Consider the following 13,443-nt stretch of genomic DNA (forward strand, 5'->3'; position numbering starts at 1 on the left):
CAGTTATATCTAGAGCATTCCCCTGTTCCCTCACTTTGGTCATCCTTAAAAGAAAAGGAAATATAGTTAATCTGCCATGGTCTGCCCCATGGAAGCTGGGCCAGCCCTCTGTGATCACAATATTCTTCTCCAGATGTTTAGAGAAGCCCTCTCTTTACTAATCTCTTCTAGAACTTTTCCCAAGAACCAAAGTCAAGTTCACTGGCCAATCTGTGAACTCCATTCTCTTTGTTTTTTTAACAGTTGGAATAACTCTACACAGCAAGACAAAGTTCATTTGAAAATTAAACTTTAGTCTGGTTTCATAATTTATTAACTCCCAGAGCAAATAGGGCACACTTTAAAAAAATGCATGGTTAACTTTTTTGTTGTTTTCTGTGATCTGATCCAGGAAATCCACAGTTTCCCACACAATCCTGCAGTGAGCTGGCCACTGGACTGCTGCAAGAGGTGTCCAAGCTGTTTCTGGGCACCACTATCCCTTTCTCTCTCCAGGAATCAGGTTCGTTGTTTGTCTATGCTCTCAATGACTTGGATAGCCAAATGACAGTAGGTGGCACAGGGGCAAAGTCTGCAAACTTCCCTCCCTCAGGTCTTCTGGATTCTGTGAGGTATTGTTCTGGTGCTATAGAGAACCCAACCTTAAAAAATCAAATTGGGAGAAGGGGCAGGAAAGGCACTCCCAAAGAAGACTGATTTTCACTTTCCTTCAAGTGTAAGGCTACATAGAACAGGTAGTGGGGAAGATACGTAGAGGAAGCCTGGGATTATACAAAGGTCACTGGGAAGAATATAGTCAAGGAGCCCATTTTGACCTCTAGAATAAGGTCATGTGGGGCTGCAAAGCAGTAATTCTCTTTATTTTGTTCTGTTTTAGAAGTTAGTGCTATATTTGCTTGTTGTTCTCTTTTACATGGTTCTTACTGATGTTTTCTGTTTCTTACATCACTAAATATCCCTCTCCTTTCCCTTCCCAGAGAGCCACTCCATATGACAAATAGTATTTTTGAAGATGGTTGCATTGAAAAATTCCCAAAATATATGCAAGGTGTAACGCCTATGGACTTCCACCTTTACCAAGGACAAACTGAGGGTGTCCTCTCATATTTCTTCACATTAATGTGGAAACAGTAAATGAGACTTTTGGTGTGAAATTTGATAGCTCTATTTTTTTAACTAAGGCATGATATTGAAAAAGAGAAAAGAAAAGAGAGGAAAAGGTCTAAAGAAGGTATGCGTGTACATACAAAAATACGTGTACCCATTTCCCTGGTTGTGTGCCCGTTTTGGTCCCAGATGAAAGCTAGGGAATGGTTTGATTCTTTGTATCAGCAGATCGGGGTCTCTCTAGACACACAAATAAACACACACACACACACACACACACACACACAACTGAATTTGTTCCCAATGTTAGAATTTCCCATCATGGCTTTGCTTAAGCGCAAAGTACCCAACCCCTTCTCATCATCTCCAGAGTGAGAGTAGTCATGGGATATAAGATACTGAAAACTCACTCTTTCAACAGCGTAGGATGAAGAGTTCTGAGAAGGTTCTGTTTGATACATAGCTTCCACATGATCAAAGAGTGACCATTTGGTAAACTCCCTTTATAGATCTATTCCTTTCAATATTCCCAGTTTCACTTGCTTTATTTTTCCAGCTAGGTCCTGAAAAACATCCTTCAGTTTTTTTTATACAATACCTTATTCTCTTGAGGATATAAGAGGGTAGTAGAAGAAAAAACAAATTATATTCTGACACACAAGAGCATGCTACTTTCCTCTCTCAGTGAATTCTTATCTCCATGAGTTAAGTAAGGGCATATGGATGAGCCAATCTCATACGAGCTTTAATATCCATAGTCATAATTTTATATGCTGGTGATTCTACTTGTAAAGGATAGGAATCATAGTATAATGGAAAAATCATTGTATATGGAGGTAGGATGAATTGGGTTCAAATCTCAATAATATGGTCCATTGATAAAAGAGCTGGGAGGTAGAGCCAAGCTGGCGGAGTGAGAGCCCATACTCAATGAAGTTCTATAGCAAACTCCTTCAGATACCTCTAAAAAGAGAATCTGAACAAATTTTAGAGTGGTAGAATCCAATAGGAGACAGAGTGTGGCAGATTTTCAGCCTAGGACAGGCTGGGAGGTTGACTGGAAGGATCTATTCCACAGGACTGGAGGAGCACAGAGCACCCAGGCTGTACCAGTACAGGCCTTGCCACAGCATAGCTGAGCAGGAACCACCAGGCAGACTGAATCAGAAGCAGCAGTATGGATTTTCAAACATATCAACACAGTATGAGAGTCCAGGAGAACTGAGAGAGAGAGAGAGAGAGAGAGAGAGAGAGAGAGAGAGAGAGAAGCACAAGACCCCCTGGTAACAGCAACAGCCACTGCTGAGACTAGCAGCCTGTAGATTAAATGTTTGCAAGTCACCTACTTGAACTTCCAGGAGCCAAGATGGCAGAGTGATCTTCAAGTGCTCTCCCCCTCCCCTTGTCAACCAAAATCCCAGAGAATATTTCCCCAGGAAAAATCCTGGAATAATGGGATCAGTCAAAGAGGTAAACAGTCTCTTAGCCCATGAGACTAGGAAAATCACAAAGGGGGGTCCACTTGCTATGGCTAAAGGTGACCAGTTCAGAACTAGAGCTATCCTAGACAGCCCCATCTCAGTGAACCAGGAGGAGATCCTGAGCCCAAGTGGGGTTGGAGTCTATAAGCCCCAACAGCAGGACCCCAGGTGTGCCTCAGCACAGCCAGGGGATTCAGGAAGACAGAAGGGGTTCACCAACTGCTGAGCTTTCCTGTGATCTAGCTTAGGAGAGGAGAACACCTGCAGCCAGACCACGGGTCCCCCGCACCTCATACAGTGAGTTCCAGGGTAACTCTGAGGAAATTCAGAAAGACTTCACCTGGCCTCTGCTTTGGCAAACCTGTCAGCTCAGCACCAGGTAAGCTGTAGCATTCTAGTTTCTAGCTGAAAGAACCAGAGGCCACAATACACAAAGCCTCAAGTTCTAAGCACAAGAACCGTGGGACAGAGCCACCTGTGTCCTAGAAGCAGAGATTCACTTTAAAAACCAGGAAAAAGACAATCATGAGCAGGAAGCAAACCAGAAAAACAAAGACCATAGAATTTGACTATGGGGACAAGGACCAAAACACAAATATCGAAGAAGTCAGCATTGAGACTATACTCCTATCTGAAACCTCAGGAAGGAATATGAACTGGTCTTAAGCCTAAAGAGCATTCTTGGAAGAGCTCAAGAAGGATTTTAAAAGCCAAATTGGAGAGATAGAAGTAAAACTGGCCAATGATTTTAAAAATATGAAAAAAGAATTCACTGAAGAGAACAGCTCCTTAAAAAGGAAAGCTGGACAAATGGAAAAGGAAGTACAAAACCTAACTGGAGACAATAATTCCTTGGGCAAGTAGAAAAGGAGATGCAAAAGTTAACTGAAGAAAAAAATGTATCAAAAATTAGAATTGGGAAAGTAGAAGCTAATGACCCTATGAGACATCAAGAATCAGTCAAACAAAATCCAAATAATGAAAAAATAGAAGAAATTGTAAAATATCTAACTGGAAAAATAACTGACCTGGAAAATAGATCCAGGAGAGGAAATCTAAGAATCTAAGAAATCTAAGAATTATTGATCTACCAGTACTCGTGTTTTGGTCCTTGTTCCCATAGTAAGATTCTAGGGTCTTTTCTGATTTGCTTGCTGCTCATGATGGTTCCATTTTTCTTGGCTTTTAAAGTGGATCTCTGCTTCTGGGACACAAGTGGCCCTGTTCCACTGTTCTTATACCTGGAACTTGAGTCTTTGTGTATTGTGGCTTCTGGTACTTTCAGCTAGAAGCTAGAATGCTGCAGTTTACCTGGTGCTGAGCTGGCTGGTGTGCTAAAGCAGAGGTCAGATGAAGTCGTTCAGAGATTCCCCAGAGTTACCCTTGAGCTCACTGCATGAGGTGCAGGGAAGGGGCAGTTTAGCCACAGGAGGTCTCCTCTGCTGAAGTAGAGCATAGGCAAGCTTAGCAGTTGGTCAACCCTGTCTGTGCTAGTGTCTTCCCAACTCCCCTGGCTGTGCTGAGGCATGTGTGGGGTCCTAGGATTGGCGCATATGGACTCCACCCCCCCTGGAGTTCAGGATCTCCTCCTAATTCGCGAAGGTGAGGCTGTCTGGAACAGCTCCAGTTCTGCACTGGTCCCCTTCAGCCACAGCAAGAGGGACCCCCCACTTAGTGATTTTCCTAGCCTCTCGAGCTAAGAGACTGTTTACCCCTTGGGCTGATCTCACTATTTCAAGATTTTTCCTAGGAAAATATTTTCTGAGTTTTTCAAGGTCAACAAGGAGAAAGGGAGAGCATTTACAGGTCACTCCACCATCTAGGCTACTGGAAGTTCAAGGTGGTGACTTACAGACATTTAATCTGCAGGCTGATAGTCTCAGGAGTGGCTGCTTCTGTTACCTGGGGTTCTGCACTTCTCTTTCACTCAGTTTCATTGCACTCCTAACCTGGGCTGGTATGTTTGAAAATCTGCACTGATTCAGACTGCCAGGTGGTTCCTGATCGGCTTTGTTATGCCAAAGGTTCCACCCTGGTATAACCTGTACACTGTGTATTCTGTGTTCCTCCAACCCCATGCAACAGATCCTTCCTGTCAACCTTCCAGGGTGTCCTGGGCTGGAAATCTATCACACTATTTCCTATTGGAGTCTGCCATTCTAAATTTATTCAGACTCTCTTCTTAGAGGTATCTAAAGGAGTTTGTCTTAGAGCTTAGGTGAGTACTTGCTCTCACTCCACCATCTTGGTTCCACCCCAGAAAATTATTTTCTAGAGCTAGAAAAAATAATATCAAAATTCTTCTGGAAGAACAAAAAGTTCAGAATATCAAGGAAATTAATGAAAAGAATGTTATGGAAGGGGGCCTAGCCCTACCAGATCTCAAATGGTATTATAAAGCAGCAATCATCAAAACCACTTGGTACCAGCTAAGAAATAGAGGGGTAGACCAGTTAAATAGGTTAGATACTCCAGACACAGGAGTCAATGAATATAGCAATCTACTGTTTGATAAACCCAAAGACCCCAGCTTCTGGAATAAGAACTCACTGTTTGACAAAAACTGCTGGGAAAACTGGATAACAGTGTGGCAGTAATTGGGCATAGACCAATGACTGACACTGTATATCAGAATAAAGTCCAAATGGATACCTGATCTAGGTATAAAGACTGATATTATAAACAAATTAGGGGAGCATGAATAGTGTATTTTGTCAGATTTATGGAGAATGGAGAAATTTATGACCAAACAAGAGATAGAGCACATTATGAAGTACAAAATTGATTACATTGAATTGAGAAGTTTTTGCACAAAAAACCCAATGCAATTAAAATTAGAAGGGAAGCAGAAAACTGGGAATTTTTGCAACCAGTGTCTGTAATAAAGGCCTCATTTCTGAAATATAGAGAGAACTGAGTCAAATTTACAAGAATACAAGTCATTCCCCAATTGATAGATGGTCAAAGGATATGAACAGGCAGTTTTCAAAGGAAGACATTAAAGCCGTCTATAGTTATGTGAAAAAATGCTCTAAATCGTTATTGATTAGAGAGATGCAAATCAAAACTACCCTGAGGTACTATATCATACCTATCAGATTGACTAACATGACAAAACAGGAAGATGATAAATGTTAGAGAAGATGTGGGGGAGTTGGAACACTAATTCATTGTTAGTGGAACTGTGAGTCACTCTGCAGAGCAATTTGGAACTACACCCAAAGGGCTCCAAAAATGTGCATACTCTTTGACCCAACAGTATTGCTTCTAGAACTATATCCCAAAGAGATCATAAAATAAGAAAAAGTCCCACATGTACAAAAATATTTATAGCAGCCCTCTTTGTAGTGGCCAAGAACTGGAAATTGAGGGGATACTCATCAACTGGGAAATGGCTGAACAAGTTGTGGTATATGAATGTAATGCAATACTATTGTGCTATGAGAAATGATGAACGGGAAGACTTCTAAGAGACCTGAAAGGGCTTATATAAATTGATGCTGAATGAAATGAGCAGAACCAGGCGAATATTATACACAGTAACAATCACAGTGTGTGACAAATTTTTCTGGTAGACTTAGCCCTTCATAGCAACGCAAAGACATAAAACATTCCTGATGGACTAGAGGCAAAATGCCATCCACATCCATAGAAAGAACTATGGAATTGGAATGCAGAATGAATCAGACTATTTTCTCTTGTGCTATGTTTTGTTTTGTTTTGGTTTTTCTCATGGTTTCTCCCATTCATTTTAATTCTTCTATGAAACATGACTAATATGAAACTGTGTTTAATAAGAATGTATGTATAGAACCTATATAAGATTGCATGTCATCTCAGAGAAGGAGGGGGAGAAAAACTAAGACTTATGGAAATGATTATAGAAAACTGAAAACAAATAAATTAATAATAAATACATAAAAAAGACATCAAACAGAAAAAAAAGAAAGAAAAGATCTGGATCTTGAATCAAATGACAGGTGTTCAAATCTGAGCTCTGCCCAGAAGCTTCCTCCTCTATAAAATTAAGGGAATCACTCAGTTAAGTAGTATTTATTAAACACTTACTGCTATGTGCCAAGCACTATGCTAAGTGCTAGGGAGACAAAAAAGGAAAACAACGTCATTGAATTATAGCATTTGGAGTTGGAGGACCCAAGAGGTTATTTAGTTCAGCAGCAGTTTGCAGAGCAGCGGATAAAGCACTGGGTATGGAATCAGGAAGACCTGAATTCAAATCCAGGCTCAGAAACTTACTATGTGTGACCTTTGATAAATCATTTGACCTCCGGTTTCCTCAGCTGGAAAACAGAGGTAATAATATCACCTAGCTAGCAGAGTTCCTATGGAGATCAAATGAAGTGATATTTATAAAAATTATTAGTACAGTGCTTAATACACAGTATGAGCCATATAAATGCTTATCCTTTCCATCCCATATCCCCATTTTACAGAGGAGGAAGCTGAGGCCCAAAGAGGCTAAATAATTTGCCTGTTGGCATAAAAATACTATAGCAAACTACAAAGTCCCCTCAGCTCTAAAGCCTAAATTCTATGATCTATATGTCAAACATTCTTTGTTACTGTTTACCCCAGTTTCTCTATTCTCCCTGACCTTGGACACATTCTTTTCTCTCTGACTTTGATGAGTTTTACAAAAGCCATATATCTCTGCCACTGACAAGGCCCTTCATTCATAGTTCTGTGAATACTCATGATGTTGTCAGGAAGGGACTGAAAGGTTGGATGCATTAACCCTATTGAGACATCTTTTATCTCACAAGTTTTTTTAAGCTTTAATCCAATAAAACTAGTGTGAGAAATTCCCCACTAGAATATCACAGGAAGAATCTATAAAGTGACTATTATGTTTATTCTGGCTGGGAACACAAGGCTAAAAAACAAGTTGTCCTTGATCCTCAAGTTACATTGTGATCTGTGGTTTGGACAGAGAGCAACATGTATGCAAATAAGGAAATGGAAAATCTATACAAAATAATTAAAAAGACATTTCAAAGAGTGGTGCACTAACGGCAGGAGAAGCAGAAAAGAGAAACAGAATTTGAGCTGAATATTGGAGGGACCTAGTCCCCTAAGAGGTGGAAATGAGAGGAAGAATATTCCAGGCTTGGGAGATAGCCCTATTGTGTTTAGTGGGGAAGGCAAGGAGGTCTTTTTGACTGGAATGTAGAGTACAGGGTGGGGATTTCTAAAATCATTTTGGAAAGATAGGCTAGAGCTAGATTATGAAAGTCTGTAGAAGCCCAACAGAGGCATCTGTATTTTATCCTAGAGGTAAAAAGGAAATATTCAATTTTCCTGAGCAGGAGAGTGACATAGTCAGATCTGTGCTTTAAGAATACCAATACATCATTGATGTGGAAGATGGATTGGCAAGGAGTTTACTTAGGAGGCAATAATCCAGGCAAGAAAGGATAAGGGCTTCAGTGAGGGTGGTGGTTGTATGAGTGGAGAGAAGAAAACAGGTAGGAGAGGTGTAGTGGTAGAATCAGGGTCTCTTTGTACATGGAGGATAAAGGAAAATGAAAATTCCAAGGTGTCTCTAAATTAGGTTGACAAAGAATGGTAATAGCCTGGAAAGAAATAAGGAAGTTAGGAAGGACTCAGTAATTTCATTCTCTGGGGTTGTTTCCTCATCTATAAAATTAGGAGGCTAGACTTGATGGCTTCTAAGGTCTACTCCAGATTTAAATTCTATTGTATGATCATGGCCTTTGACCCAACAATACCACAATTAAGTCTATTTCCCAAGATTAGGGGAAGAGGATAAAAACCTGTATGTTGGGAATGGCTGAATAAATTGTGATATATGATTGTAATGGAATACTGCTGTGCTATAAAAATGATGAGCCCCATGATTTGAGAAAAAAACTTGCATGAAATAATGACCATGCTATATTTATTTATTATATTATATTGAAATAAAACCATACTAAACCTTTCTAAACTAAACCTAAACTAAATCTTTCTCTGGATGCAGGTAGCATTTTTCTTCATAGGTCCTTTGTAGTTAATTCGGGTGTTTATAGTAGTCAAAATGATTTGATGTGTCAGCAAGGACCTTGGCGTACCAGGAGGGTCTGCTGTACAGGTTCTTAGATCTGTTTTTCTAAAAGAAAGCAACTTTTGAGGGATCAATCATCTACTTTAATCAAGCACATATATCATTCACTTAGTTCGGGAGAAAAAGTCAGCACCCCAAACTTCAGAGAAAATACAAGCAGAAACTACAAACAGAAAGACCAGCAGACAGGGCTTACAACTGTCTGACCATAGCTAATACATACATCGTTACCAGAGAGAGAAGCACCACCATCTGAGTTTTCAAAACCGGGGAGGGGGCGGTTCTTAAAACGGCTACCCAGAGTCTTGTCTGGCACACCAACCTTCTTCCAAAAATTAAACCCCAAAGTAAAACCTCTCCTCCGAGTATATATACTCTTTTCAGGGCTGGAGGGCACAACCTTCATGACCCTGTGCCTCATTAGAAATTAACAAAAGGTGTCTGAGTCCTATTAATGGGTGGGGAAGATCTTTAACTCTTCCCCCCACCCACTATTAACCTTACACTTGGTCCCTCAAAGTTGTTCTTAAAACAATATTGCTATCATTCATTGGATGTAACATTCTCTTGGTTTGCTCATTTTTCTCTTCATAATTTCATGCAAGTCTTACCACGTTTTTCTAAAATCATTGATGCTCATCACTTAGGGAATGGCTAGACAAGTTGTGGTATATTATTATGATGGAATACTACTGTGCTGTAAAAAAACAATAATCTTGATGATTTTAGAAAAACATGAAAAGATTTGTATGAAATTATGAAGAACAAAACAAGATCTATGAAGATGTTATCTGCATCCAGAGAAAGAACTTATAAATATAAATATAGTGTGGTTTTACATTTATATATACTTGTGTGTATATACATATACATATATACATATACATTTATATTTACATATGCATATATACATACATACTTGTATCTAATGGTAGACATCTCTAAGATGGGGGGCAGTGTGATCAGGAAAGGAAAAAAGTTACATGATAATTTTATTATATATTTAAAAGGAAAAGCAAGTTGCACATAATAGATTTGCAATTTCATGTGCAACCCTCTTTTTTCCTTTTTGACTTTATTCTGGAAATGCTTGTTCTATTTCTTCAGTTCAGAATAATAACAATTTTTTAAAAGATGGAAGCCAGAAGCACCCAAAGCAACTCTATGCTTGAAGACTTGAAGCATGAAAAATCCTGAAGAAGACTGGAGCTTTCTCTCCTGTCATGCATGGCAGGGCTTTCATCTCCACAAATAAGGATAGCACGTCATACCAATGAGCTTCGGGACAAGGGTTACCTTTGTGTCTGTCTCTATTGTTATGTTATGATTATATTTACTACATTATGATATATACATACACGTATATAAAATCAAACAATGGTAAGTAACTAAGTATTGGCACAAAAATGGTCAGAAGTGCTAAATCCCACAATAAACTAAAGCCAATTTGGGGAAAGATACAAGCAAGAATTGCAGGGGAGAAGGAGTCAAAATATTGTGGTTTACCCTGGTAGAGGGAATATCACAGATCTAAGGAACAACAGGAATATTGATGTGATTATAAATTCATACTTTCAAATGGTATTTTCCACTACTCTCATATTTATTACCATCCCTTCCAGGCAGTCAGAGGTAATGACTGTCCCTCCAATATATCATGATATTCCTGCCACCACAACTTTGCTCATTCCACTCCACCTCCACTGCCCACCCTACACTTCATCCACACTTATTCACGTCAGTCTTTTCAAGTCCTTACTTCTCCTCAAAGATGCCTCTGACCACTATGACCACAGAGATTTCTTCCCACGTTTAACTCAAGATGTTTCTTATCCATTCCTAGCTCAGATCTATGCTATGTTTGTAATAGATCTTCAATAAAAGTTTATTGGATGAATTAATGAATTAATCTTATATAGAAGTATATTATTTACCAGTTCATATGTGAGTGGGGGTAAAGTAATTCATTTTTCAAAAGATATTCTTTTTCTTATCTAAATGCTTCACCATCACATACTGTATTCAAATTTCTATAACATCTTTGGTATTCTAGATGGATGGCAGTATAGTTTGAGGATTACTTACAAGTCTGGGGGCATTACTCTTTCTCCTGTAATAAGTAATAGACAACTCTAGACTGGATCTGACTGTGCCTTCCATCATCCATTGCCTACTCCCTCAATTCTGGTGCACTTTTGGAGGTAAACTCTACAGCAGTGTAAGACATCATTTTGTGCTTCTACTGCATTATGGTTATCTGTAGGTCATATCAGCCAACTCAGTTGTAAGCTTCACAAGGGTCAAGTTTTAGTTAAACTTTGTTTAGCTATACTCAGAGTACACTTTAGGAACTTTCAACATGTTCTGCACTCCCTGAGGTAAAAGACAACTTCACTTTTGTTCTTTTACACAAGGTGTTTGATGTATTTTTATTAATGAATGTTTTTAATTTAATTTTTGACCCAAGACACCCTTGAATTCCTACATATCTCAACTTAAACATGAGTGAAGTAAGACTTAACACTGAACACACTGAACACCATCACTGAATGACTCCTCCCAGACCCAACCGGCCTTTTTTCCTGTATTCATTCAACTAATCTCACCATGGTCTTTTTTCCACTAAAAAAAGAAAAGTCAGTTTGATCCAAGAGGGATCAGTCTCCTCACTAATTGGTGGCCTTAAATACTGCCAACATGGTCATTTTTCATTTAGTTCACCTTTTTCCCCTAGCTATGGCAGCACTTTGGGATGCATGCCAGGAAATCTACCTTGGCATTAACTTGGCTCTCTTCTTTCTCCATACCCATCAGTGCTTCTGTTCTCCCCATTACACTGCCAACCCTACAGGGGAGAACACACTGTGTGCTACCCTGGTTACTTCATGGCCAGGGGCAAGTCACTAGCAATGTAAACTGACACACATAGCAATGGGCAGAACCCATTAGAAAAGCAGCATGACCAAACAGCTAGAATCATACTTCTCACTCCATGTTAGCAATGTTTGCATGTTACTATGTCCCTTGCTCTATGATAGCAAAAGTCTAAAGCATTCATTGTTGTAAACACAGGCAGGGATAGTTTTTTTCTTCTTTAATTAACATTTCTCTCTCTCTCTCTCTCTCTCTCTCTCTCTCTCTCTCTCTCTCTCTCTCTCTCTCTCTCTCTCATTGCCCTGTATCTGACACATTTTGGCTGCCCTTTCTTTTCCAGGATCCTTCCAGAAAAATGGCTTTTGTATGTCTAGCTGACTTTCAAGCATACGCAAAAGATAATCTTCCTAAGCCAGTTTGGGAATTCATTGAAGGCGGAGCTGATGAATGTATCACAAGAGATGAGAATATCTCAGCATATAAAAAGTTTGGTATTGTATATTCATCCTCTCTTCTTCTTCTTCTTCTTCTTCTTCTTCTTCTTCTTCATCATCATCATCATCTTCTTCTTCTTCTCCTCTCCCTCCCTCCCTCTTTCTCTCCCTCCCCCTCCTCTCTCTGTGTCCTCACTCTGTTCTCTCTCTCCCCCTTATTTCTCTCTCTTGTTGTCTTTCTGCTTCTTTCTGTTCATGTTGGGTTTATTGGTCAGTCACAATTTTCTAGACATACAGAAAGCACATGCCTCAGCCCTTTACATTCTTAAGAACTTCCTTCTTTGGTTCCTGGTCATAACAAGTTAAAGGGAAGCCACAAAGGGCTCCACTCCAGTCCCCAGCAATGAGAGCTTTCCAATCCATTAAGAGGAGCACAGAGTTACAAGGCAACACCAGTTACATGGTCATTTATATACAGTGGATGAGCCAGGTTTTCCTCTATAACCCATGCAGTACAATGCCATTTTCCTGTCCTTTTATTAGATCCCTAAGTAACTTTGATGAGGGAGGAGAGGAAAAGAAACAGAGGCAGATTTACACTAAATCATAGAGTATAAAATTTGGGGGTGGAGCAGTAGTAGAGATGAAGGAGAGATCACTTGAGTATGAAACCTAGACACACTGGAAAGGACCAGGACAAGAAATGCTATTGTACAACAATTAGTATGGCAAGTAGTTTTCCTGAAAATAACAATAATGATAGGCACAAACGGACACAAAAAGACACAAATAAACACAAGTTATGGTCTAGTCCCAACTTTCAATGTGTTTATAATCAAGATTGGGAGACGAGATAAGACACAATAGTTTCAGAAAGACATTGATGACCAGGAGATGGCAATTGGGACAGTGAAGTTGAGTCTGTTACAAATGAGGGTCAGCTGAAGGAAGTGGATAGGTTTACCTTGGAAAACAGAAGAATGGGAAGGAGGGTACAGGAAGGGAGAGAAGACAAGACAACTGTTTTCAACTAATAACAACTAGCATTTATAAGGCACTTGAGAGTTTGCAAAGTGCATTACAAATATTATCTCATACTGTCACCTTACAGGTAGGTGCAATTGTTGTTCCCATTTTACAGATGAGAAAAGGAAGGTTAAATAACTTGCCCAGGATCACAGAGCTACTAAGTGTCTGGGGCAGGGGGGGTGGAATTTTAATTCAGGTCTTCTTGACTCCAGCAGCAGCACTCTCTCCACTGCACCATGTTGCTGCCTTTAGATAAACATCCCCAGGGGCTTAAGTCTATCCTTTTTACGCTGTAGCCACCAGCTCTGTTGCCATCCAAATTGTCCTCTTACTATGCTCTACTCTGCCATATACTTTCTAAAACAGGATGCCCACCATCAGAAGACCTGGCTTCAAGTCCCAGTTCCAGCACTTATGTGCAGTGTCACTTAGC

General features: G+C 39.7%; 1 protein-coding gene across 2 annotated transcripts in view; it reads left to right on the top strand.

The window, feature by feature from the left end:
- The first annotated feature begins 369 nt into the window (after positions 1-369).
- HAO2 (hydroxyacid oxidase 2) overlaps positions 370-13,443 on the top strand; it is a 29,400-nt gene continuing 16,326 nt past the window's right edge. The window contains exons 1-3 of one of the 2 annotated variants that reach the window (XM_072644522.1): positions 412-502; positions 10,727-10,874; positions 11,888-12,033. In XM_072644522.1, the coding sequence (XP_072500623.1) occupies positions 11,903-12,033 (131 nt within the window). In that variant the 5' untranslated portion in view covers positions 412-502; positions 10,727-10,874; positions 11,888-11,902. Of the gene's footprint in view, positions 503-10,726; positions 10,875-11,887; positions 12,034-13,443 lie in introns of both variants that reach the window. The other variant, XM_072644521.1, reaches the window with a different exon arrangement.

Source organism: Notamacropus eugenii, chromosome 2 (assembly GCF_028372415.1).
Source record: "Notamacropus eugenii isolate mMacEug1 chromosome 2, mMacEug1.pri_v2, whole genome shotgun sequence".
NCBI classification, from domain to species: Eukaryota; Metazoa; Chordata; class Mammalia; order Diprotodontia; family Macropodidae; genus Notamacropus; species Notamacropus eugenii.